At 40.7% G+C, this 27,502-nt stretch overlaps 1 protein-coding gene across 1 annotated transcript; it reads left to right on the top strand.

Annotated features, from left to right (window-relative positions):
* The first annotated feature begins 7,168 nt into the window (after positions 1 to 7,168).
* On the top strand, positions 7,169 to 22,016 carry LOC103049796 (lipase member M-like). The gene is made up of 9 exons (XM_088128952.1): positions 7,169 to 7,270; positions 7,996 to 8,113; positions 10,508 to 10,706; positions 11,385 to 11,494; positions 13,205 to 13,341; positions 16,735 to 16,881; positions 17,373 to 17,444; positions 20,628 to 20,693; positions 21,783 to 22,016. Exons 1-9 carry the CDS (start codon positions 7,169 to 7,171, stop codon positions 22,014 to 22,016), a joined length of 1,185 nt encoding a protein of 394 aa, XP_087985078.1.
* Positions 22,017 to 27,502: the final 5,486 nt, after the last annotated feature.

The following is a 27,502-nucleotide window of genomic DNA, read 5'->3' as shown; positions in this document are numbered from 1 at the left end:
TTGTGATGATTATGGCGTACAGCTTATGAAAACCCCAAATTCACAATCTCAGAAAATTAGAATAGTGTGAAAAGGTTCAATATTCTAGGCTCAAAGTGTCCCACTCTAATCAGCTAATGAATCCATAACACCTGCAAAGGGTTCCTGAGCCTTTAAATCAGGGGTTGGGAACCTATGGCTCGTGAGCCAGATGTGGCTCTTTTGATGGGTGCATCTGGCTTGCTGCCAAATCTTTAATAAAAAAAATAACGGGGTAAGGCTTAGAACACGCCTTCTATCCACCGAGCGCAGGTCACGCCCTCCTCCGCATCGCATCCGCATCCGGCATCCTTGGGACTCACCCTACCTTGCCCCGCAGCATCTGCGGCCAAACGGGCCTGGAGCCGCATCGTCCTCCACAGGCAGCCACAAATCGAGGCCCCAGCTTTGGCCTAGCTCCCGTCGGTGGCCCACACAAATGCGATCCGGGTGCACCGCTTTGCATCCTGCTTCCACTGCCCCTGCTCTGTTGGGTGAGTCCTCATCTTGGGCTGGCCCCCTGTTTGTGCCCCAACGAGGTACGAGACATATTTCAGGCACGGCGCCACTTTCCACCAGTGGCCGAAAATCGAGCCCCTGGCTTGGGCCTAACCTCCTTTAAAAGTGTTGGTCTTACATAAAATGCACACATTTACTTGTATTTAGTTTTAAACATATTGTATGGCTCTCATGGAATTACATTTTAAAATATGTGGCGTTCAACCTTTCTCTCAGACAAAAAGGTTCCCGACCCCTGCTTTAAATGGTCTCTCAGGCTGGTTCAGTAGGAATCACAAGCATGGGAAAGACTGCTGACCTGACAGTTGTACAGAAAACCATCATTGACACCCTCCATAAGGAGGGAAAGCCCCAAAAGGTAATTGCAAAAGAAGCTGGATATTCCCAAAGTGCTGTAGCAAAGCACATCAATAGAAGGTTATGTGGAAGGGAAAAGTGTGGAAGAAAAAGGTGCACAAGCAGCAGGGATGACCGCAGCCTGGAGAGGATTGTCAGGAAAAGGCCATTCAAAAGTGTTGGGAACTTTCACAAGGAGTGGACTGAGGCTGGAGTTAGTGCATCAAGAGCCACCACACACAGACGGATCCTGGACACGGGCTTCAAATGTCGTATTCCTCTTGTCAAGCCGCTCCTGAACAACAAACAACGTCAGAAGCGTCTTACCTGGGCTACAGAAAAAAAGAACTGGTCTGTTGCCCAGTGGGCCAAAGTCCTCTTTTCTGATGAGAGCAACTTCTGCATCTCATTTGGGAACCAAGGACCCAGAGTCTGGAGGAAGAATGGAGAGGCACACAATGCACGATGCTTGAAGTCCAGTGTGAAGTTTCCACAGTCTGTGTTGATTTGGGGAGCCATGTCATCTGCTGGTGTTGGTCCACTGTGCTTCATTAAGTCCAGGGTCAACACAGCCGTCTACCAGGAGATTTTGGAGCACTTCATGCTTCCTTCCGCAGACGAGCTTTATTGGGATGCTGACTTCATTTTCCAGCAGGACTTGGCACCTGCCCACACTGCCAAAAGTACCAAAACGTGGTTCAGTGACCATGGGATTACTGTGCTTGATTGGCCAGCAAACTCGCCTGACCTGAACCCCATAGAGAATCTATGGGGCATTGTCAAGAGAAAGATGAGGGACATGAGACCGAACAATGCAGCGGAGCTGAAGGCCGCTATTGAAGCATCCTGGTCTTCCATAACACCTCAGCAGTGCCACAGGCTGATAGCATCCATGCTATGCCGCACTGCGGCAGTCACTGCTGCAAAAGGGGCCCAAACCAAGTATTGAGTACATATGTATGCTTATACTTTGCAGAGGTCTGATATTGTTCTATTTCCAATCCTTGTGTTATTGATGTCATGTAATATTCTAATTTTCTGGGATTGTGAATTTGGGGTTTTCATAAGCTGTACGCCATAATCATCACAATTATACCAAAGTAAGGCTTGACATATCTCGCTTTGCATGTAATGCGTCTATCTCATATATTGGTTTCACCTTTTGAGTTGCCTTACTGACATAAATGAACATTTGCACGATATTCTAATTTTTTGAGTTTCATCTGTAAACTTCAGCATTGAGAGGTGGGAAATCTGAGGGATCTGATTTGTTAACAAAGTTTGGGGAAGTGGAATGTGTTTCAGACAATGGAAAAAGAATTTTTCTATAGTAAAACAAAAGCCATACAGAGGATTCCATTACTGAGTATGGAATGTTGAGATAACCAGGTGCGAGCGTGCTTGTCCACAGTTTCTCACCTTGTTAACAAAGCTTCCTCATTAAGGCTGCCCCTTAGATGAACTTTAATGAATGAATATTTTTATTATGCTCACTGACCAGAATTGCAAACAAAAACGCATTAAAAATAAAAATAAAGTAAAAACAAAACAAGATAAAATATTACAATTGGTAGTGGGTTCATCAGTGGATAATCAAAATCTGCCTAATTTTACAGGCAGTATAACAAATTTACCTACTTTCAAGGAGACTGAACTTTAGATTGGCAGGTGAGGGCTTTCCTATTGTTTTAGGATGAAAGGCTGACAGCAGAAAATTATTGTTCTTGGGTTGGTGAGGGATTATGCAGCAGCTTGAGGCTGGTCCTATCTCTTCCTTTTTTACTTACAAATGTGAGTGGGGAAGCAGCAAAGGGGAGGCGAAAAAGAGTTTGCAACTTTATTATTTCATTAAAGTTCCATCACACATACTACTGTATTTTTCCGTCTATAAGACGATACTTTTTTCTAAAATCGTTACACTAAAAATTGAAGGGCGTCTTATGCAAGGAAGTAAGCCGAGGAGAGAACCCCGCAGTTGCAAAACTGCCCATACTTTGTCTTTGCAAACAGACTTCCTCTAATCATAAGCCTTATGTAACTGATGTCAGCCGATCCTGAACAAACCAATTGGAGGAAGTCTGTTTGCAGAGACAAGCTATCGGCAGTTTCACTCATGATTGAATGTAATCAGTTATGCAAAAGAGCATGGAAATAGAGCTGCAGAGAGACAGTTTGGACCTCCTCTCACTGAGTGTATCATGTGAATGTTACCTAATTACTAAATAAAAATGTGTTCTACTTTATCTTTAAAATATTGATTTCTTAATTTTGGGTTGGAAAAGTGGGGGTTATCTTATACATGGGGGCATCTTATAGATGGAAAAATATAGTATTTTATTATTTACTCTGAATTCAGATCCATAAAGTAATTTTAAATGTGGTGTACACAACTGTAAATATACCCAGTTGGACAGTATAAGTAATTATTGTTAATTTTGTGTCAGAAAAAGAACATGTCATATTCATCAACTTTTGGGGTATGAACAATACCTCAATTGCAGTTTTTATTTATTTATTTATTTTAGTAATCAAATTTATATGCTGGCCATTTCACTGTATAAATGACTCTAGGCAGCTCACAAATAAAAAACGATAAAAAAACGATAAAACTCTTACAAAAATATACAAAGTTAAAAGACAGAGAAAGCGTCCTCAAGCCACCAACCACGCCCAGTGCTGCGACCCCCTATTGGATCCCTAAGCTAGTTTGCAGAACCAGGTCTTAACACTCTTCTGGAAGGCCAGAAGAACAGAGGTTAATCTCATTTCAGGGGGCAAGATGTTCCACAGGGCATTGATGATGGCAGAAAAAGCTCTCCTCCTAAACCCTACCAGTTGAAATTCTTTGCCCGACAGAGTCCGTAACATGCCCTTCCTGCCAGACTGGGTGGGACGGGCCAGTGTAACCAGGACAAGACAATTCCTCAGGTAACCTGGGCCCATGCCATGAATGGTTTTAAAGGTCAAAACAAACACCTTGAATTGGACCCAGAAGCAAACCGGCACCCAATGCAGCTCACGCAGCAGAGGGGTTACATGCGCAGCCCTAGAGGCATCCATAACTGCCCACACCACTGCATTCCGCACCAGCTGCAGCTTCTGGATACTTTTCAAGGGTAGCCCCATGTACAGTGCATTGCAATAGTCCATATGGGAGATGACCAGGACATGAGTGACCGAGAGAAGGACTCCCCGATCCAGGAAAGGGCACAATTGGCAGACAACATGGAGTTGAGCAAAGGCCCTCCTAGCCCCGACTGCCATCTGCTCCGTGAGCAGGAGTCATGACTCCAGAAGGACCCCCAGATTATGCACCAGGACCACCCGGGGCAGTGCAACCCCATCCAGGACCAAAGATGGTAAAACCCCAGATATGGAAGAGCCCCAAACCCACAGCCACTCTGTCTTACCAGGGTTCAGTTCCCCATCCAGACCCCCACAGCCTCCAGGCACCACGGAAGAACATCCACAGCGTCACTTAATTCACATGGGACAGAGATGTATAATTATCATCCACATACTGATGATACCTCATCCCGTGGTGACTGATAATCTCACCCAGCAGCTTCACATAGATGTTAAAAAGGAGTGGAAAGAGCACCAAGCCCTGCAGTACCCCACAAAGCAGGAGCTGCAGGCTGGAACTCTCACTCCATATCAACACCAATTGGGACTGGCCTTGGAGGAAGGAGGTGAACCAGCACAAAACTGTGCCCCCCACCCCCAACTCCCACAGCTGACACAAAATGATATCATGGTCAATGGTATCAAAAGCCACCAAGAGGTCAAGAAGAGCCAGGATGGATGTACTACTCACATCCTGCTCCCACCAGAGATCATATAAAAGCACAATCAATGATATTTCTGTCCCATATCTTGGCCTGAAACCCAACTGGAAGGGGTCCAGATAATCCATTTCATCCAGGATCCTCTGGAGTTGCAGCACCACCTTCTACCTTCTCCAAAAAAGGAAGATGAGAGACTGGACGAAAATTGTCCAGAATGGTGGGGTCCAGTGATGGCTTCTTGAGGGAGGGTGAACCAGTCCCTCTTTAAAAGAATCCAGAAACACCCCCTCCCTCGAGGATGAATTAACCATCGCTCAAACCCACCCACATGTCACCTCTTGGGTGGCCTTGACCAACCAGGAGGGGCATGGAACTAACACACATGTGGCTGTGCTTACAGACCTGAGGACCCTGTCCACTTCCTCGGGCCCAACAGGATTAAACTGTTCTCAGATAGCTGGGTAAGTCCACTCCCCAAGCATCTCCAAAGAACCTGCACCACGCTTGGTGTCCAACTGGGAATGAATCTGAGTGATTTTAACTGCCAGTTGTTCAGCAAATTCTTCTCCGCAGCCCTGAAGGTAAACCTCTGAGCCCCCCCCCCCCACCCAGGAGGGTCTAAGGGTCTAACAGTCTAAGGGTCTAAACTGGGCTGCCAGGTGGCACTCTGCAGACATGATAAGAGCAGAGAAATAATGACATTTCGCCACATTTATCGCCACGAGGTAGGCCTTAATAGCAGCTCTAACTCATGTCCGGTTGGATTGTCCCTCATCTTCCTCCAGCGGTGCTCTGGATATCTCTTGATCCTTTCATTTCCCTCAACTCCTTCATAAACCATGGAGAGTGATGGGAATGATGGGCCAAGAGAAGTCACATGGGCCTGATCTTATCTAAGGTCTCAGCTGCCTGCCTATTCCAGGCAGTGGGCAATGCCTCAACAGGACTATGCAGTAGAAACTGAGGGACAACCCTCAGTTCACTTTGGAACCCCACTGGATCCATCAGTCACCAGGGGTGGACCAATTGAACAGGTCCTGCCTCTCTGCAGAGAGGGGCAGCATAAGAGAATCTCAAAGTCCCCAGGGCATGATCCAACCATGATAAACAGGACAAAGAGAGCTCCCCGCTCAGATCACATTACCACTGATTCAATATCGGAAGAAAAGCAAAGATATTTCTACAAAGTCTTGGAAAGTACTCACATGTCACTCTTTTGTAAGACAATTCATTATTCATACTTTGCTTCTAATCCTAAATTATTATTGCTTTTGAAACCATTTAATCCAAGCTAAATGGCATGTTATAGTCTACCCATCATGTGGATTATATTGTTTACTTCCCATAATAAATCCACAAACTTATTTTATGAAACTTAGAATTATCCATAAGGTGAAACTGCCTATCAATCTGCCCTTGTTCAGTGTACCATGACGAATGTTCAGTTCAAACAAGATTAAACAAAATCATATCAAAGCCAACTCCCATTTTTAATATCTGGCCAAACTTTTTTGTGGTACAATTAGAGATCTCACTTATACATGAGTGAAATCATTGGTTAGCCTTGAGCCCGCATGTATAACATCGAACACTAAGTAAGAACTCAGCGTGAATCAATTTGTATGTTTATTTGTATAAGTATAGTACTGCTATTTGTTTCTTTAGGGCAGCACTCGTGCCCCCTAATCTTTGACCCCTAAGCCATGCTTACTTGGCCTTAGCCTAAAACTAGCCCTGCTCATCGTCAGTGTTAGCCCATCAAATCAAGTTCTCTATTAGCATCCCCTATATAGGCAAGATTGACAATGCAAGATTGCCTGGAACCAGCACAGAAGCCATATAATTGTGTTCCTGTCCTTACAAAACAACTGGAATATACTTCAGTTTAGCTTAGGACTTGGTAGAAAATATGAGATTACAGGAGGTAATACTCAGCCTGTAGTACCTCCCAAACTACTGTGGTGGCTATAAATATGAAAAATGAAGGAGCATGGCCTTGTTACAAATGTCTTCCATACGTTGACATGAACAAAGCAATATGGAAACAAGAACCCCATTTTGTCCAAGCTCAAAATATTTGAAATGCATATTTGTTCCAAGCACAAAATATTTGAAATGTATATTCCAAGCCCAGAATGATCAGCTTTCAGTCCTAGTCAACATTAAAAAGATCCAGATCCACTTCCTTGTTTTGAATTTACATACATTATCCATTATATTCACCTCCAAATGACTGTGATGAAAACTTTCCTGCTATTGGTCCTTAACAAGCTGTTATGCACATCTTCTCCAGATAAACAAATGGCACTGCAATCTTATTTTGCTGATTTGGATCATAGATATTATTTTCCATAAGCCCTATGATGGCTTCTTTATACCTTCCACAAAGATCATTTATGGTAGTAGTCTGATTTTTTTTTTCTATTAGTTCATTAGTTAAACGGCTTGTACTGACACAGACCAGCTTTACAACTCATCTGCATGTTCTTGCTTTACAGAGAACCACAATGTGGCCGGTTTTGGCTGTGATGTGCTTAATCCAACAAGCAGTGACCTCAGAAGAACTCATAAATGGAAGGCATTTGAATCCTCAATATTTAATGAACATTGTAAATTGCTCATCCACATGCATTTAGGAGTGGTAGTAAAGGGGAAGGGATCCTATTTTTTTTATTCAACCAGTTTCTCAAGAAAAAGGGTTTCCTGGACAGAAGTTCCTGACTTTTTTTTGTTATTCCAGGAGGCAGTTTTGAAACATTTTATTCAAGTTTCCTTTCCAGATTAATTGAGTAACTCACACTGACCATGTTAAAAAGGCATGTTGTCATTATGGCAATACTGCTGAAACTCCCACTGTAAATTGTGTTTCTTCCAAGCTACCAGTTATGTCTGCGGTAGACAAAACATGACTACTCTGGAATATGGAAAGGATGTTGCTGGCTTGGCATGAATTCCATGTTCAAAGAGATCCCACTATGCAAGAAGGGAAAGATTAAAACGGTGTTTTTCAAACTTGGCAATTTGAAGATATGTGGACTTCAACTCCCAGAATTCCCCAGCCAACATGGAATTCTGGGAGTTGCAGTCCACATATCTTCAAGTTGCCAAGTTTGAAAAACACTGGATTATACCCCCTATTCCCATATACTGGGAGTGCATGGGGCATGGAAGAGAAGGGGCAGCTTCATGTAGTAAAAGAACAGAGAAAACAGTTCAGTAGTGACCAGGTTTTTTAAAAAAATGGTTGTCATATTATGAATGGTTAGGGTAATAATGCTCCTGAACACTATCTAACTTTTGCAAGGGGTTGTTGATTTATTTATTTTTGTTGCAGAGTCAAATTATTCAGTACTGGGGATACCCAAGTGAAGAGTATGAAATCCTGACAACTGATGGCTATTATCTCAAAGCAAACAGAATTCCTAATGGAATACACAGTCTTGAAAAGACAGGTATTTTGGAGATGAATTTTTAGTATGGTATCATTTCTAAGGCAAGGACAGCCATTTTTCCTAGATTCACTTTTTTAATACATGACAGGCAGTGAAGGAAGGGAGTTGTCAATGTCATGGAATCAGAGGTAGAAAATATGAGCAAGAGAAGGAGCAGGTTGGGACAAGGTCAGGTATTTTTTCCAGTCTGGTGTCCTTCCATTGGGACTTAATCTGTCATTAATCACAGACAGCATTGTAATAATTTCTATGGCCAGTTGGTTTGGGGACAAAATCCAAGTTGCTCTTATCATGTGCTCTGTGACTGGCTTTCATTCATTTATTTACACTGGACTAAGCACAAACGTTTCTGTTTTAAATTGGGACTATTTTGAGTGGGCTAGATTAAGGTTATGCCTTTCTCTCAGCTCAGCTGCATCCACGCTGAGAGGAGAAAGGGAGATCAGAGTCATGCAAGCAGCATTATGATGTCACAATGCAACCCCTGCTTCTTCTCTATGTCCATTGCAATGTAGCACCCAATGGGGCAGAACTTTCATAATTCTGGTGAAAGCGGGAAGATTCTTGGATGCCCTGTCCCAGCTACTTCATTGTGAAAATACACCTCCATAGAAGAGATTGTGTATGTATGTATGTAGATGATGTAGATGGTGTAGATGAGGGCTAGCTTGGTGTAGTGGCTAAGGCATCAGGCTAGAAACTGGGAGACAGGGAGTTTGAGTCCTGCCTTAGGCATGAAAGCCAGCTCAGTAACTTTGGGCCAGTTGCTCTTTCTCAGCTTTAGGAAGGAGGCAATGGCAACCACTTCTGAAAAGCCTTGCCAAGAAAACTGCAGGGGCTAGTCTCCTTCCCTCCACCCTGCCAAATGTACGTAGGTACATTACAGATATGCACCAAACTTCCGCTGACACTAAAAAAACTAAAAACGAGTATGGTACATATTTTACTTTTCCCTTTAAGAAATTGCATGTTGCTTTTCAAACCCAGATTTTCCCAGAGCAGCACAAAATAACACAAAATAAAAGTAAAATAAACCATACACCACACTTGAGATGGGAGGAGGCTTTCCACAAAGATGTTCCTTCAATTTTTTTTCCCTGCAGGTAAAGCTTTGTGAGGGGACGCGGTGGCACAGTGGCTTAATGACGCTGAAAGTTGCTGGCCAGAAATGGTCAACGCTTCAGCGGTTCGAGTCCAGCCTTTGCGTTAACAGGGTGAGCTCCTGTTTCCTCCCCAGTTCCTGTCAACCCAACAGTTCGAAAACTCACGTGAGTAGATAAATGGGGACTCTCATTCCGGTGGGAGGAAAAATGCTGGCGGCGCCTTGCAAAAGGAGTCGGGAGCAGTTGCCGGTAAGCACGAAACCCCGCTCACCCGAAAAGGGCGCGAAGTAACAGAAACCCCGCCTCCCACGCTCGCCAGCTGGGCTCTGCTCTAGGAAGGAGGCACTGGCAAATCACTTCCGAAACACCTTGCCTTGAAAACTGCAAGGACTCGTCCAAGCAGTCGCTGCAGAATTGGTAATGACTGAGCGCAGATTAAAAAAAAAAAAAAAAAAGATTTGTGATCATATTTCCTGGACAGATGTTTTATTTTGAGGTACTAATAATGGGACCATGTCATGATGCTGTGAAGAAATTCCTCATCTTCATTCTCATAGTATGACAACTGCTGACAAATTTCAACTGTTGAAGCTTTCATCTCTGCCATCAGCATGTGAAGAACCCATCTTGCACAAGCTTTCCAATATTGAAGAATATCAATAATGCGACCAGCATATTCCTGTGAAATGCCAAGCTCGACAGCAGCTTCCCTTTGAGTGATCTGATGATTGTCTTTAATCACTTCAATAACCTTCCTCATGTGAAACTCTGTGGTTGCTGTTACAAGTTGTCCACTTCGCTCTGGGCCATACAAATATGTTCTTCATGATTCACCATCTTTTCATTTTTTGTGAAAAGTGATGCAACATGGTCACCATCATAAGCAATCTGAATTCAACTGTGAATTTCATTTGGAGAGACTCCTTTGGCAGTTAAAAATTCAATCATGGCACATTGCTTAAAATGTACTGATGAGTTTCACTAAGGCTTCCATTTCACAAACAATAACAACACAACTTTTTTCATAGCAACTTTCCACTAATTGCAGTGAAAGAATAGGTGCTAAAGAACATGTCAGAACTTCTAGCATGTCAGTACTGCCATCTGCTGGCAATGTATAAAACAGGAAGCATTATTTTTCATTCAACCCTCATAGATGTCTGCTTATATTCAGCCTTGAGGTTCCATAGATACCAGAAAGAGATAGGAATTGTGATGCTTCGTGTTTATAAAAATACTATGTTCTTTGCTAGAATGATTCACAGATGATGTAATGTTGTTTCTTTTCAAGGGCCTAAACCAGTTGTGTTACTGGTACCTGGTTTCGTAGCTGAAGGAAGATGTTGGGTTATCAACCTTCCCAGCAATAGCCTGGGATTTGTTTTAGCAGATGCTGGCTATGACGTTTGGATAATAAATAACAGAGGGACTACATGGTCTAGGAGACACCAGAACCTAACAATTGACCAAGAAGAATTTTGGGATTTCAGGTAGAGCCAGAAACAGTTTGTATAATAACTAAATAAAAGCAGTTATTTTGCCAGAGTAATGGGTCACGTCTTGTAGAATGCGAGAAGATGTGTCTTTTAGTAGCTTTTGAGATGGTGTTCTATATTCATAATATGAATTGTCAGATCTGGATTTCTGATACTATTTTAGGGAGTCCATCAGAACATAAAGACATTTTCCTCCAGGTTTAATAACGGGTATTCATTAAGGCTTTTCAGCACTTCGGATTTTATCTTTAAAATGTGATTTGAAACATACAGAGTGTGAATTGTACACCTATCTTCAACACTTTAAAGCAGCTGTACTGTTCAGTTTTAGCTGAAGTACAGCACAAAGAAGATGCAGCCATGAGAAATTTAAAAAGTGAGCAGTGTGATCATGAAATGATTAAAAAGGCAGCTACTATTTTGGAAATCTAATGGGGTTAGTTTAAGCAAATGACCAAACATGTAATTAAAAAATTATTTATTAAGCAAATGTATATAGCTGCCCATCTCACCAAAGCAACTCTGGATGTGGTGCAACAAAATTTGTTTTCTTCACTGTTTACATAAAACAAACAAAAAACCTTGCAGCCTCCTGATTTTATACCCTTAACCTATTGTACAGAATAAATGTCAGCAGTGTTTTGTGTCTTTGTATGTGTCCCTCTGTTACAGCTTTCATGAAATGGGAATTTATGATATTCCGGCAACTATAAACTTTATACTGCAGAAGACAAAGCAAGATAGTTTATATTACATTGGTCACTCCCAAGGTGCTTCACTGGGTAAGTTAAGAACGGATCATATTTCATAAGTGCATCCTTCTTGAACAATCAATGATCAGTGCATCATAGAATCATAGATGTTTAATGATAAATAGTATATTTAATAATAAATAGTAATGTTCATATTTCAGTGAGAAGTCTAAAAGGGATTAAAGGTATTTATGGAGAATAATGAATACATTATCTTTCATTATTTTTTAACCCTTTCATTCTTTATTTTTTAAAGGCTTCTTGGTGGGAATGGTAGTAAATTCTGTTAATCGTAAATTGTATGGGAAATACTACCGTTTGTATATCTTCGATCTATTGCCTTTCTCCCTTGAAATCACTCAGTGGTAGGCTGTAGAAATCATTTAGAAAAATAGTTCTCTTGTTACCTTAAATCCTTATCAAAATGAGGAGACCAAACACAATGAAGTAATATTTATGCCGAGGGAAATTAGGAAAGAAACAACAGAATATCACTTAGGATCAAGAATGTCCAGTTTTATTACCTAAAAAAGGTTTGTCAGAGAGATGACAAATGATTCTCCAGCCATTGCTGAGATACAGCTCCCGTAGTTCCCCATCAGTGGCCAAACTGAATGGATTGTTGGGAGCTGAAGTTCTACAACATCTAGACAACCACATATTGCTTTCCTCTGCACTGAGGGGAAAAGACGTTATTGTGAAATATGAAGAGATGATGGCCAGAAGTATATGCCCAAGGTTAGAATATAATAGTCCCTTGAGAGCAAGAAGTCTATCTTGAGATATTGAAAGATATATAGGGAACAGAGAAGAGGATAAATGCAAATACAAAAGGGTCACATCACCCTGGGCACAGAGAGAACTGCTCCTGTCTGTGCTCCTGCACTCTGAAGATGCCGGTCACAGGTGCTGGCGAAACGTTAGGAAACAAAACTTCCAGAACACGGCCACACAGCCCGGAAGACCCACACCAGCCATCGTATGCCAGCCGTGAAAGCCTTCGACAATACAACTGATCTCTTTCTTTCTCTTTTTTTGGAAAGATGCTGCGGTAGTGAAGAAACTAGGCCTGTTATGTGTACAGGCTTTAAATGCCTGTTAGAAGCCTGGCAATAATGTAGGGAAATTATTGGAAAGGATGGGATTGAAATCTTAACCTTGAAGTTAAACAAAATATCGATAACAAGGCTTTGGTCATCAGATATTAAACACACCACCGGGTAGAACTTGATGGCCCATGGTCCCTGCTGAAGATAATGAGATACCCTTAGCATTTAACTACTAGGTGCCTAGGTGCAAGCAAAGACCGCTCAAATCCTTTTATTAGCCTTCTCCTCACCCCCGTCTAAGGCTTAAGAGCAAATAGGCTCACATTTCAGCCCTCTCCTATTTTAATTATATCCCATCAATTTACAACTCTTCTAGTCTAGAGTTTCCTCTATATCCATCTTCAAAGGAAATCAACCCAGTTCGGATACTCTGCTGCAGAGAAAAGAAAATCACTTTTATAACACAACAACAACAGTAAGATGATGATGATGATGATGATGATGATGATGATGATGATGATGATGATGATAGGTGACTCTTTCTTGCAAGCCTCTCCTTTAGGTATCTGTCAGTCTTGGAACAAAGCAAACATTACAGACACCATCACTTAAAGATCAATACAAATATTGACATGGTGTTTTGACCTAAATTTAACTCAGCTCCCATTTTTTAAACTTATCTTTCTTTCAGGTTTGATTTCTTTTTCGACCTTCCCACAGCTTGCTCGGAAAATAAATCTTTTAATATGCTTTGGACCTGCCTACACACTGGAGGACTCCAAGGGAATATCAAATTATATTTTACGACTTCCCTACAAAGTTAAAAGAGTAGGTATTTCTCAAAGGTTTACATTCTTGTGAGTGATTCGGTATAGAAATATAGATGGGCTATCACCTCCTGCAGTTCATATAATTTGGAAGCAGGGTATAAATCTCCTTTTCCTCAGAATTGGGGTAGATTCTTTTAGCCATCTGCACTTAAACACAAAAACGTGATTTAATGAATTCCCCTTCATGCACAAGAGACTATGTAATGAACATAGATGTGACAACAAAGCTGGACAGAAATTTTCAGAACTGAAATTTTTTGATGTTTGTTTGTTCTTTTTTTTGGGTCCTCCTACATTATTAGAGATGTTCATCACCCCTTGAAAGAATATTTGACAAAATGTTGCTGTCCCCATTTTGTCTTTCATAAAGATAGTGGAGAATTTTACCTGAAGCTACACGATATAGATATAGATAGATATAGATATAGATATAGATATAGATATAGATATAGATATAGATATAGATATAGATATAGATATAGATATAGATATAGATATAGATAACTTGTGTAGTATATATAAAGTATTGCTGAAGAAATAAATAGACTTGTCTCCATTTTTTTCTGGCCAATTTTTTTAACCAATTGTTTCATCGACAGTATGATTGGACAGTACATTTTCACTCAATATTAAACAGGATGAAATTTCCAGAAGATCTTTTTATCCCTTCAAAAATACTTCCAAGTTAGAATTCCCAAATTCTTAAAGAATTCTTGGAAAACATTCAGAAACCATTCTTTGCTGTTTCCACAAACAGTGTACAATTTTTAAAAAGGCCATTTTCATTCGCCTCAGTTATTTTTCACTGATTTTTAAAATTTATTTCCTATTCCCCCACCAGCCAGTTTTTTTTTCTCTTTCTTGCACAATTAAACCACTTCAATTTCTCTTCTATATGTAAGGTATACCCCATTCGTCTAGAGAAACTCTCGTGACACGTGTGTGCAACAAAGAAGTTTACTCGAGCATAACGTGCATAGTTACAAACAAAGACAGATCTGGCTTGGCACATCTTGTGATACAATTTATAGTTCTCCCCTTCCTGCACTTTGTCCCATTGCTATGTTACATATTGCAGAGTACAGATTATAGATTGCCCTAGTAATCCCCCCTTTTACTCAAATGGCAGGTTCAGCCCAGTTCTTATTGTTCCTTGATTGTTGTGCCCCGCCAGCGAGGTCTGGTTCCTCTGGGTTCTTTCAGCCGCGTGCAAAGCCGGGGTTTTCCAATTGCCGCTGATCGCATTTCCGCAAGCCACGGCTCAGCCCTTTGTCTTGGCGCTCGCGGCTAATCAGCGTTGATACAAAACATCCACGTTGCGTTTTTTTGTTAAGCATTCCCAGGTGGCTCGTTAATCAGCCCCGGCTTTCACTTCCTCTTTTCTCCAGCTTGCGAGCGGGCGGTAGAACTGACTCAGCGCAGCTGGGCAAAAACTAGCCGTGCTGCGCCGGCTGAACCTGACATAAATGTCCTTTTCCTCAGAATTGGGTAGATTATTTTTTAGCCATCTGCAGTTAAGCACAAAAACGTGATTTAATGAATTCCCCTTCATACACAAGACACTATCTAATGAACATAGATGTGACAACAAAGCTGGACAGAAATTTTCAGAACTAAATTTTTCTGATGTTTGTTCGTTCTTTTTCTCTGGGCCCTCCTACATTATTAGAGATGTTCATCCCCCCTTGAGAGAATATTTGCCAAAACGTTGCTTTCCCCATTTTGTCTTTCATAAAGATAGTGGAGAAGTTTACATGAAGCTACACGATATATATATATATATACACACACACACACACACACACACACATACATACATACATACTTACAGTGGAACCTCGGTTTACGAACTTAATTCGTTCCGTGACTCTGGCCGCAACCCAAATTGGTTGCACCCCGAAGCAAATTTCCCCATAAGGTTTAATGTAATTACCGTTAATCCATTCTGGCGTGGAGGACAGGGAGGTGGCTATTGCTTGGAGGGAGAGTCCCCCTCCCTATGACTACATGTCAGGGGCAGAAAATGGCCACAGACCACGTGTCAGGGGCGGAAAGCTGGCCACAGATCACATGTCAGGAGCAGAAAAATGGCCACGGACCACATGTCAGGGGCGGAAAATGGCCGCGGACCACGTGTCAGGGACGGAAAATGGCCGCGGACCACGTGTCAGGGGCGGAAAAATGGCCGTGGACTATGTCACAGGAGGGAAAATAGCCGCGTATCCTGTTCGTACCCTGAGGCGGAGTTCGCAAACCGAAGCAAAATTTTGCGGCCGGAGCTGGTCGTAACCCGAAAAGATCGTTAACAGAAGCGTTCATAACCCAAGGTTCCACTGTATATATACTGTATATATCGTGTAGTATATATAACGTATTGCTGAAGAAATAAATAGGCTTGTCTTCATTTTTTTCTGGCCAATTTTTTTAACCAATTGTTTCATCGACAGTATGATTGGACAGTACATTTTCACTCAATATTAAACAGAAAGAATGAAATGAAATGAAATTTCCAGAAAATCTTTTTATCCCTTCAAAAATACTTCCAAGTTAGAATTCCCAAATTCTTAAAGAATTCTGGGAAAACATTCAGAAACCATTCTTTGCTGTTTCCACAAACAGTGTACAATTTTTAAAAAGGCCATTTTCATTCACCTCAGTTATTTTTCACTGATTTTTAAAATTTATTTCCTGTTCTCCCACGAGCCAGGTTTTTTTTCTCTTCCTTCCACAATTAAACCACTTCAATTTCTCTTCTAAAATGCTTGGATCAAACTGACTGAAGAAATAGAACTGAAAAAGGCCGACCACCAGGGGTCTTTTCTACAAAGGTTTTGCTCTGCATCCTCCAACCTGCCTAATACACATATCCCAGGAGAACCTATTAGTAGTTCCCTGCGTTCAAACAGTGAGAGGAGCAGCACTTAAAGTCCTGGTTTTGGGTCAGTGCTCCTAAACTTTAGCCTTTCTACAGAAATTTGATTTGCCCCTCTGCTATGCTGTTCAGTTTCCATTAGCTAGTAAAAATACAGTTTTTCCAGAAAGACTTTGAATTCTGAGTTGTTATCACAGTTATAGCATTGTGTGTGTTAGGCTTTGCTACATTATTCTGGGGTTTTTTTCTTTTTTTTATCATGGATGGAGTGATTGATGGACTGCTCTTTGCTCATGAATGGTGTACATTATACTCGCTGATTATAGTGGGAATAAATCCCTTAAGTAAAGAAATAAAGATTGCATGCTTGTCTCAAAATATTGTTAAAAAGTGCAGAGAATCAATGGCTGTATTGAATCCGCTGAATTAAATGAGGAACCTTCCCAACTGATAAGGAACCATTCTGTTAGACCTGCTTCTGTAGAAATTTGCAGTAATATATGTATTTATATTTTTCAGTTTTTATGGGGAAATAAAGAATTCCGTTTTCTAAGCAACACGCAAAAAAACATCAATGCCAATCTGTGCACCTTGCCAGGAATAAACAAGCTTTGCATCCAAATATATTACTCTTTTGTGGGTTTTAATAAAAACAATATAAATGTGGTAAGTGTATTCTGTTTTTGTTTTTCTTTTACTCTGGATAAATAAAAAATGTTTATTTTTAATATGGCAGTTTATGCTTCTTAACTTGTAGTAATAGTATATATTGATTTCCATAAGTGCTTATGTTTTCTTACAACACTTCAACATTTAACTGTTGCACCAACTTTTTCAATTAGTTTGTTTTCCTTTGTTAATCCTATGTCGCACTGATTGCACAGATGCAGATGCCACCTTGACTTTTTTGACCCCCTTTCCTGTAGACACCCTGATCAGTAGCTGTTGGCCAATAATGAGGCAGAACGTTTGCCCCTTGGCCTGATATTTTCAGGGTCACTGTTAGTAGCAACTGAATAGCCTCTCTCAGACAGAGCAGTCAAAGAAATCTGCCTGCCTCTTTTTTTGCTCTAAGAGACTTAACTGATGCAGCCTCCAAGGTCTCAAATCCAACAATAAATAAATGTTTAATTATTCCCTGTTTATTGTTTTTCCAGAGTCGATTCGATCTTTATTGTGGAACTTACCCTGATTTTGCTTCTGTGAAAACTATATTTCATTGGAGCCAGGTAGAGTTTCATTTTCCAATAATATTTGCAAGTCAAAATAGAATGTTCAACGCTGCTATTTGATTAAATGTTTAGTATCAGGTACCGTATTTTTCTGACAATAAGACGCTCCCATGTACAAGACGACCCCCACTTTTCCGACCCAAAATTTAAAAAATCAATATTTTAAAGATAGGCCAGAACACATTTTTATTTAGTAATTAGTTAACATTTACCTGATACACTCGGTGGGAGGATGTCCAAACCGTCTCTCTGCAGCTCTATTTCCACACTCTTTTGCATAACTGATTACATTCAAGCACGAGTGAAACTGCAGATAGCTTGTCTCTGCAAACAGCCTTCCTCCAATTGGTTTGTTCAGCATCAGCTGACGCCAGTTATATCAGGCTCGTGATTGGAGGAAGTCTGTTTGGGAGACAAACCATTTCACTTGTGATTGGAGGCTAGCAATAGGAAGAAGCCTCTCTGCAGAAACAAAGTTTGGCAGTTTTGCAACCGCGATTCTCGGCTGACTTCCTTGAATAAGACGCCCTTCAGTTTTTAGGGTAAGGATTTTAGAAAAAAGTATCGTCTTATAGTCAGAAAAATACGGTATATATCAATGCATGTTCACGTTTCTATTCCAAGTACTTTTTTCAAAAATGAATTCAATACCATTGTCCTTAATACTGAAATTATTTGCTAAAACACTGTAGTGTTGTTGTTGATGGAGGCTGGCTCTTCTTGGCAACCATGGGCTTATCCACAGTAATCTCAGATCTAAGACACATAAGTGACCATGCATTAGACCTTAGTTCCACTTCACAGCAGTTGTCATGTGATCTAGATATGGAGGATATCAACCTTTTGTCATGGTCAGATCAATTGATGTCTGGCTGTGATTTTTCTGAGGATCCACCCCAGGTGCTTCATGGATGGTTTCTAGTAGGCACTTGGGGAGTTTCTCGACAAACTGATGGGTAGGTCCACGAAGAGCTAGTTCACCATTGACAACAGGAGTCATCTTGGGCCTTTATGAAATTCTTCTTAAGCAGCTTATCTCTGTCAACAAATCCCAAGTGGGCCTTTGGTTTGCAGAATTGACACCTACGGTGTAGGTAGTGGAAGACAAAGACTGCTCAAGAATGGACACATGCCCAGGTTTGGGCCTACTCAGCAGTGATAAGAGCTCCCTCCTTGAAACTGTGACCAATTAGCACAGCATTTTGGCACTCAAGTTCATGTGAGACTTGACTCCATATGGGCAGGGTCTAGAGTTGTGAGTGGGACAACACCTTGCCAGGTTATCTGTGTTTTTTTTTTTACATTTTTCCTGTAACCCCTGAAAATGTAGATAAGGTGCTTTCTAGCCTTCTGCTACTTGTTCCTGGACCCTTGCCCTGTCTGGCTCCTTGTGTAGCCAAAGAGGGATTTGTTCCCTGGATCTGGGAGATTGTCAGTGCCTTCTTTTGGAAGGGATGCTGCTGGTAGCCTTGAAGGAGGCTGTGGTATACCCCCTTTTTAAGAGGTCTTCTCTGGATCCGATGTGTAAAATAACTAACATCTAGTTTCTTCATGGGTGGTGAGGACCAACTACAGAATGCCTTAGATGCAACGGATTATCTAGACCTTGTCAGAGTTCAGAGCCTTGGCATGGGATGGTTATAGCTTTGGTTGTGCTAGTGAATGAAATTTATTGGGATCTGGAGGGAACTAGAGGTCCTTTTAGATCTCTCAGGGGCTTTCAATCCCATAGTATCCTTCTAGGCTGTCTTGGGAGGTTGAGGACTGGGGACACTGTTTTGCAATGGTTCCACTTCTTCCGCAGTGGCCAGTTCCGGTTGTTGGGGGTGGGAGAAGAGAGGTCAGCTCAGTAGCTGCTCACTTGTGGGATGAACGTGTGAGATGCTCTTCTCCCCCTGCTGATTAATATCTACATGAAACCATTGGATGAGGGTCATTTGTGATTTGCAGTTCTATATCGTTAGTAGGCTGATGATACTCTGCTTTACATCTCTACCCTTTGGGAGATGTTGTTGAGGTCTTGTCCCAATAAGGTCTGGATGGGAAAGAAAATTTAATCCTAGCAAGCCGCAGTTACAGTTTCCATTGAGTGCTTGACAGCTGCAGTGGTGTCTCTTGGTGGGAAGCACTACCATTAGGGAGCAGAGCTGTGCCTTTTGGAAAAGAGAGCAGTTGAAAAGGACTTGCCTAAAACAAATACTGTCAATACTATCAATACAATTTGTCAATGTATTGACAAATACATTGTCAACATGTGTAATCAAATCGACAGCAAATACTACTGGAACTTCTGGATATGAATTTAGTCAATTAGTAAAATAGTTGTCTAGAAGATCCCAAGGATTGTTAATGTCACAGAACCTGCAAAGAGGGGGGATATAAATATTTATAAACAAAATATTGCAAGGCAAAATATTTAAGGAGAAGACCTAAGGCCGAACTGGTTCTAACATACTCATGAAAATACTACATGGAAACCATTGCACTACCCCCCACCCCCAAAACTCACATATTTCTTGAATATATGGAACACAGAGGACTTATCCAGGCAAAAATAGATCAGCCATAAATTCTTGAAAGAGGAGAATGTCAGAGTAGTAATATCATCCAGGAAAGAGATATCAAGATTCTTCACTTCCTGGCCTGTGATATTCTAAGAAAGGATGGAAGTTAAATCATGATCACAGGAGAGTCAGCTGGCATCAGGAACCTCAATCCAGGTCCACACTGAACCATCAAGGAACATGAGAGAAATCTAGTGAAATAGCAGCTGGGCACTGAGTGGCAAATGTCCCCATGAATTGAACTTGTTTTGTCTATGGCATCTTTGATTAATAAGGCACAGAACCTGGGTTTGAGCTGAAGTACCTGTGAAAGACCCAAACGCAACTGGGGGGGTGGGGAGGGAAACTTCTAAATCTACATAGTTTGCTGCTCCCTAAGATTGGAGGTGACTTGCAATGTAGTGACTCTATCCCTATGTTTCTATAGGGATATCCAAAAATCCTTTATAGAGCATCTTCCATTTTATGAGAGTTTTTGCAAACTGGAGAGAGGGTCTGATAATGAAAATCCTTTCATTTTGAATTTGCATGTGTCTCAAATTTCAGATTAAAAAAAATTAAAATGTGAAAGTTTGCCAAGTTTCAAACTGAACATAACTTTTTCTTCCCAATTTAGGTTGTAGAGTCAAACGAATTTAAATATTTTGACTATGGAAACAAAAACAGAGCTGTATACAACACGGTGAGAAAAACATTGGTATAAAGTTTGTAATGGGGCACGTGCTTCCTTGCTTGCATACATAACACACAGAGGTGTGAAGATTTGCCTCTTGGCAGCCATCTTCCATGCACAATCCTCCTACAACCCACATACGTGGTGAGAGCCTATTCAGCATAGTACCACCATCCACTCTGTTCCAGAGCACTTTCCTCTCTGTGCTGGTTTAATTTGCAAAGAAGGGCAAGTGTCTTTTGACTCTTCTCAGTAGCCTAACTGGGAGGAAAAGTGTGCTCAATTAAAGTTATAGAGCTTTCAGAATGAGTGGCCTGATTCAGTAAAGAAATTCATATCTTTTCTTGCTTACATCAGTGAAGGAGTGAAGAAAAGTAATTAACAAGCAATTTCTGAAGTGATTAGAAAAGGAACTATGCAAACTTAGTGTCCTTTCAAAGGTGCCAGCTGCGGTTTGAATAAATGGCTATTCCCTCATCTCCCAGAGCTCTAAACCCACCAGAGACTGCAAGCTGTCTGGAGCACTTGTGGGAGATCTCAGGTCCTCTCCTTGTCCAGAGAGGAGGTATTGAAAAACCGGTCTACTTGCTGGCTCTTCATTCCGCTGTGGTTGTTGGCTCCACTTTTCAGGGTTGACTTCCCTGGAAGTCTCATGCATTAATGTATTATAAAAATTGCTTTGCTGTGTTAAATTAAGAAATTACTAATGTACTAAATATTATCAATGCAACTTCTCTGTACCAAAGTATCATAATACAGTTAATGATACTCCATTTAATCACACACACACATACTAATTTAATTTACTTGATTATCAATCAATGTATTTTTTCTCAGTAATTTTTGAAAAGATTAAATTGGTATGATCTGATGCAAAATATGTAGATGTGATTAGTCTTGAGGTACTATTGTATTAAGCCTTTAATGTGAGAGACACAAGGTAAGAATTAAGTATGATAGAAGAATTATCTGCCAAATAATGTTTTTTTCAGGTCCAGATGCATGCAACCAAGAATGTTGATATTGTTGAAAGGCGAAATATCTGGAAGATAGGAAAGCAGAAGGATATTTTCATATTTTGCATCTCTTCTTCTACAGATCAAGCCTCCATTTTACAACCTAGAAGATATAACTGTGCCAACAGCTGTTTGGAGTGGTGGGAAAGACATCATTGAGAGACCAAAGAACATCGATCGTCTGCTCTCTCGACTTACTAACTTAGTTTTCCATAAGCGTATTCCTAGCTGGGACCATGCTGATTTTATCTGGGGCCTTGATGCTCCAAAATACATGTATGGGGATCTTTTTCGCCTAATGAAGAAATACAGATAAATACAGATGGAAGTTATATCCGACAATGGAGGATAGCAGTCTTTCAAATCTGATGTGGAAAAGAAACAGTTTATATTTTCCACATCAGTTTTGAAATGTTGCTATCCTCTTTGTCAGAAAATGGCCTCCAGATCCCTTGTGCTCCTATTCCTTCCTCACTTCCACTCCATTTTCATTACAAACTTTCTTCCCCAGTCTGTCTGGTCGTCCTTGTTTAGCTGAGAGAATCATGAAAGGACATTAAAGAGCATTTTTCTCTGTGAAACAGGCAACATTAGTCATGCATTGCATTGAACAGTTACCTCTGGGCCAAGGCCTATCATTGTTTAGGCAATGCAGCCTTAGAGTGTTGTATGACCTCAGGTATAGAGCATTCCATTAGACAGACTTTTCCAGCTACGTAAAAGCCATATCTAGGCATCATAGTAAGTCCATACCACAACAACATGCCTTTCAAAGAGATGGCTAGTCATCCAATACAGTTGTCTCTGTCGAAGAGTCTTCCATACAGTACATACAACAGCATACACACTGGAATTTATACAGTACATCAGCATTCCCACAGTAAGCGACACATATAGTATTGTCAGTAGATCATGTTCAGAAAGACAATTCATCACCATTTTGATTATATGTATCAAAGATTTTTAAAAAGGAAGGTAAAGACTAATACAAACTAATATAACGTAAGAAAAAGAAAAGAAAAAGAAATCAAAGAGAAAGCTAAAAGTGCAAGAAAGGGAAAAAAAGTAAAAGAAAAATAGAAATGAAAAAAGATACAAAGAAGTAGCTTTTGATCTTCTTTACAGCAGTTATAAGTACAACTGCTTATTTACCTCGTACTCCATGGTTAAAACATAGCTCGCTTATTCGTATAATCTATTCTGTCTAGTCATCAAAACCATAAATCGTAAGTTAACTTTTTTTCTGTTTTACACAAAAAGTCCATAAGGGGTTTCCAGTCAGCAATAAGCGTAGCTGTTGTCTTTTCTGTGACCAAAGAAGTCAATTTATCCATCTCAGCAAGTTCCGTCATCTTCACCAACCACTCCTCCATTGTGGGTAGTGCCGAATCTTTCCCTCTTTCTGCATACAATAATCTTGCTAATTCATCACCATTTTGCTCTTATATCAGCCAATCTTACATGCTACCTCTCCAGGAAAAGGCAACTAGTCCAGGCCTGTCTTCACATATTACTTACAATTCCTATGTAGTTCTGATCATATCTGTTCATATGCAAAGCCCTAACTTAGGCACAAAACCCAGATAACAAACTCAGGCAGGAGTTAGCCTGGCTCAAGTCAAGTGTTCAAAAGGTGAAACACACTGTGGCCAAAATTCCTATGGTATATTGTGGCAAATGCCCTGAATATATTTTTCACAGTTGCTGTACATCTGCATGCATATTTAACAGGCACTGCTCTTATAGTAACTCCGGTAGCTGCCGTGACATGAAACGCAACCCAGATACAGGAAGACACCACCACAGAGACCATGTAACATGTTTTTCAACCACTTTCTTCCCAGAATCCCTCTCCCACCTATGCTCTAAATTGCATAACGCTATGCATATATTGGGGTGGAATTCGTTTGAAATGTAAGGCTTAGAGTGTATAAATTGGTCTGGGGTATCAAAGCTTTCTAATTGCTAGACTGTACATTATTTCCTTATTTTACTTTCTTGGGGTACTTTTAATTCTTTTTGTTCTCATTAAAGAAGATGAAAAAAAATTCCTGCTGTCTAATGTACTTTGTCTCATGATTTTTTTCCCCCTGGATGGGCCCTAACTATCTGTTAGTGCCACCCACCACAGGAGATCCTGGAGAGATAATGAACAACGGACGCCAGGCTAACAGCAACGTGCAAAGCTTCATTAAGTGTTAGAAGAAGCATACCTATGCAGAGGCGCTCTCATTCCAGTCAGCCACAACAGACAGTGGTGGGAGAGGCCTTGCTGTATAATAATAGGCTATATGGATTATAACTATGGATTACATAACTGGTTCTTTATAATAGTCCCCGGCTTCTCCCTCCCATCCTGCACCAGGAAACAGTGCCAGGGTAATGATTGGTAATAAGACTGACATTTGTGCCTTCATGGGTGTGGGAATTAGGGGTACTTCCTGCTCCCCAAGCTACATGCAATAAACCTAATGATGGCAACAGGAATCAATAAACCTATTGATGGGAAGCTACTCATGTGATCAGGAAGAGTCCAGGATTAATTCCATTGCTAGTCAGAACGGAAAGGCTATTTGCATTGAAAAAGGGGGGCTGCAGGCTCCTTATCTCCTGAGTCTAGCAGCTCAGGAGGCAGCAGGAGGGAAAAAAAATAACTTAATAGGCACCGCTTAGCCTTGCAGATTTTTTACAATATCTAATACAGTGAACAAGTAGAGGCCAAAGCCCATCAAGTCCCACATATGGTCTGCTCCCTGACTTACCCAAAGTATACCCTGGTGCTCAGTTATCATTTCAAGTGGGGACTGAGAAGAGGTGTATTGTGAGACCTTAAACTGACACTGTTGTACTGTGTGTGTGAAAAGCTTTTCAATACACCTTTTCTCCCTCCAGCTCCTGTGCTATTTCTGTAGTATTAGGGTGCTTTTTCAAGGGTATTGGATGCACCAAAACTAGGAGGCTGAATGTTAATGTTGAAATGAGATCTGACTTCATCTTACTGTTTCTAGAGAAGGTTATGATCTGAGTTTCCTGCCTGCTTTTTTTGGCCTACCTACTGTAAGAGGCATGGTCTTCTCAGATTCTTCTCCAGGACATCTCCTTGCCTTAGTTTATCATCAGTATGTTGTGCCAACCTTTTGGTAGTAATGCAAGAAATCATTGGGTGGAGTGCTGTGTGTCAAGACAATGTTTACCTTTGAGGTCTTTTGATATGAGCTTGGAAACCTAGTTGTTTTAAACTCAATGTGTTCTCATTGGGATAACTAAAGAGACGTTTAAAAAGTACAATTTCTAGGAGTAGCTGTATAATAGAAACATAAAGGATATTCATGTTCTTTTAGAAGATAGGATTCTTACTCTCATTTATTAAGCCTGACAAGTGGTGACAGTAGCAGGAAGCCAAGATAGAGATAGTCCCTGGGTTAAGAACGCCTGATTTAAAGATGACCCACAGTTAAGAATGGCGCCATTTTTAGCAAAATTTGAGTTAAACACACAGTGATTCACATTAAATACACAATGGTTCAAGTTCATTACACAATACTACTTATACAGTATTATACAATGATACTGTTCTGGTTTACATACAAATTTGACTGAAGGATAGACCTTGGGAACGGAACTCATCCTTAAACTGGGGACTACCCGTACATTTAAATATGCATTGAGGAGCCTTGAAATTTTTGCCAGTTGTTTTGCTACTAAGACTGCAGTAAGGAAACCTACACCCACTCTTCATTTAAGGACTTCTGAAAATGCCCCACTACTTGCCGTAATCTTTCCATCATGAGTTCCCTCTTAACCACATTGGCTCCTTTAGATGTCTACTAGCTTTCTTCCTCTTTGGCATTGTTTGAGACTCTGCTATCAAGATGTCCCAGCCATATACAACACCTTGGCTTTAAGGTTTTCTCCCCATGGCACCTTACCAACCAACTACTTCTCTTAGTTTATTAAAATTGGATTTTTAAAAATATGTGGTCTATGTTTGATCAATGTTTTACCAAGCTTTTTGTTATAATCATGAACTTCAATTATTCATGATGATGTGCTCCCCTCTCATACCTTTGATTAACTCCTCCCTGTTAGGAAGGACCAAATCCAGTGTGGCAGATCCCTTAGTGCCTACCCTGACCTTTTGAAAGAGAAAATGATCACTGGTCTGCCAATTCCACCTGAAATACTCCCAAAGCCCATCCTCCTGACCTTCCTCCAGACTCACCAAACAATAGTCTCTGGGATGAAGAGGGCACCTTCCTGTCACCTTGGATGCCATTCAGCATGAAAGGAAGGGGACACTTTTCAGCTCCATGTGGATCTTCCCTATCAGACTTGTCCATTGACCTTGATGAGCTGCCTACAGGAGGAAGGAGTGATTCTAATGGAGGGGTGCAAAGAAATGGGGAAGGGATGAGCAAACAGTTAAGAGAGGGGTTTCAGAAAATATTTCTCAGTTCTGGGAAAGAAGGAAACAGCTGCTTCTGTTTCTGGACCTTGCCTACCTTGAAGGGCTGACATTCACATCACTGCTAATTTATACACCCAGAATGCATATAGATCTTACTACATAGCTGAAACTGGCACTGTTTCAAGCATGCTGAAATTTGCCTGTGAACGTGAGCATCCCAAGAAAGAGAGAAAGTTTGGCTGCTCTTTGTAAAGTTTTGCAACTGTTTCTATTTCCTACTTCCATCACTTCCAATATGATGCAACTTATGATTATCAAGATTTTGATTTGCCTGATTGTCATTACCAGAAACATTTCTGTTTCTATTTCAGTGGAGATGACTGAATCTTGGGAATTTTAAGCATTTTCTTGCTTATCTGTTGCTCACAAATCCAACTCATTTCATAGACTCTGTACTTCAAAAGAGCAAGTCTCAAATACTTAATAATTCAGGAATCAGTAATAAAAATGATGATGATAATAATAACAGCAACAGGCAGAAGAATTGAAACAATAACATATAAGTTACTATTAAATACTAGTACTACATACTAACAATAATATATATAAGTTACTATTAAGAAAGAAAAAGAGGGAGCATACAATTAAATTCTGGGCTAGATTAGAAAAAGCAGCAAAGGGCCCTTCCATGGTTTTATTCTGGGAGGATATAGCAAAAATTTTAAAAGATAGAAAAACAGTGCTAGACGTACATATCCCTGCAGAAAACTGGGAATCTTATTTCAGGGCAATTTTTAATGATGGTCCTGGTATGAGGGTACCCAGACAATCTATATGGGAGAAGGATTTGAGGGACTCCCCGTATTGGCCCCCGGTTTTGGCCCTGGAAACTAAACAACTAATTACAGCATTAAAAAATGGACGTGCTCCAGGGCAGGATTGTGTGCCTGCTGAGCTTCTCAAGCATAACATTGATTGGTGGGCTCCTGTGTTAGTGGGCTTATTTACTTATATAGATAGGACAGGAGATATCCCAATAGGGTGGAAACTCTCTCTAATTGTACCTATATATAAAAAAGGTAACAGGGATGACCCATGTAACTATAGGGCAATTAGTCTGATTGATATCATAGCTAAACTATACGCCAAACACCTGCTCAATAAATTAGAGCAGTGGGTCATGGAAAATGACATCCTCCCAGAAGAACAATCTGGATTTCGGGCAGGAAGGTCAGTTATGGATAATTGTTTTATTTTAGCCCACTTAGTTAAGAAATATAAGGATAGGAAGAAATCACTCTTTGTGGCCTTTATTGATTTAAAGTCAGCTTTTGACTCAATCAATAGACAGATTCTATGGAATAAGCTGAAAAGGTTGAGTGTAGAACCCAGAC

Source organism: Python bivittatus, unplaced genomic scaffold, assembly GCF_059951505.1.
Source record: "Python bivittatus isolate LINGU-HERP-01145 unplaced genomic scaffold, Pbiv_v1 ctg000780_np1212, whole genome shotgun sequence".
NCBI lineage: Eukaryota > Metazoa > Chordata > Lepidosauria > Squamata > Pythonidae > Python > Python bivittatus.
This window is presented reverse-complemented; position numbering and strand designations above follow the sequence as displayed.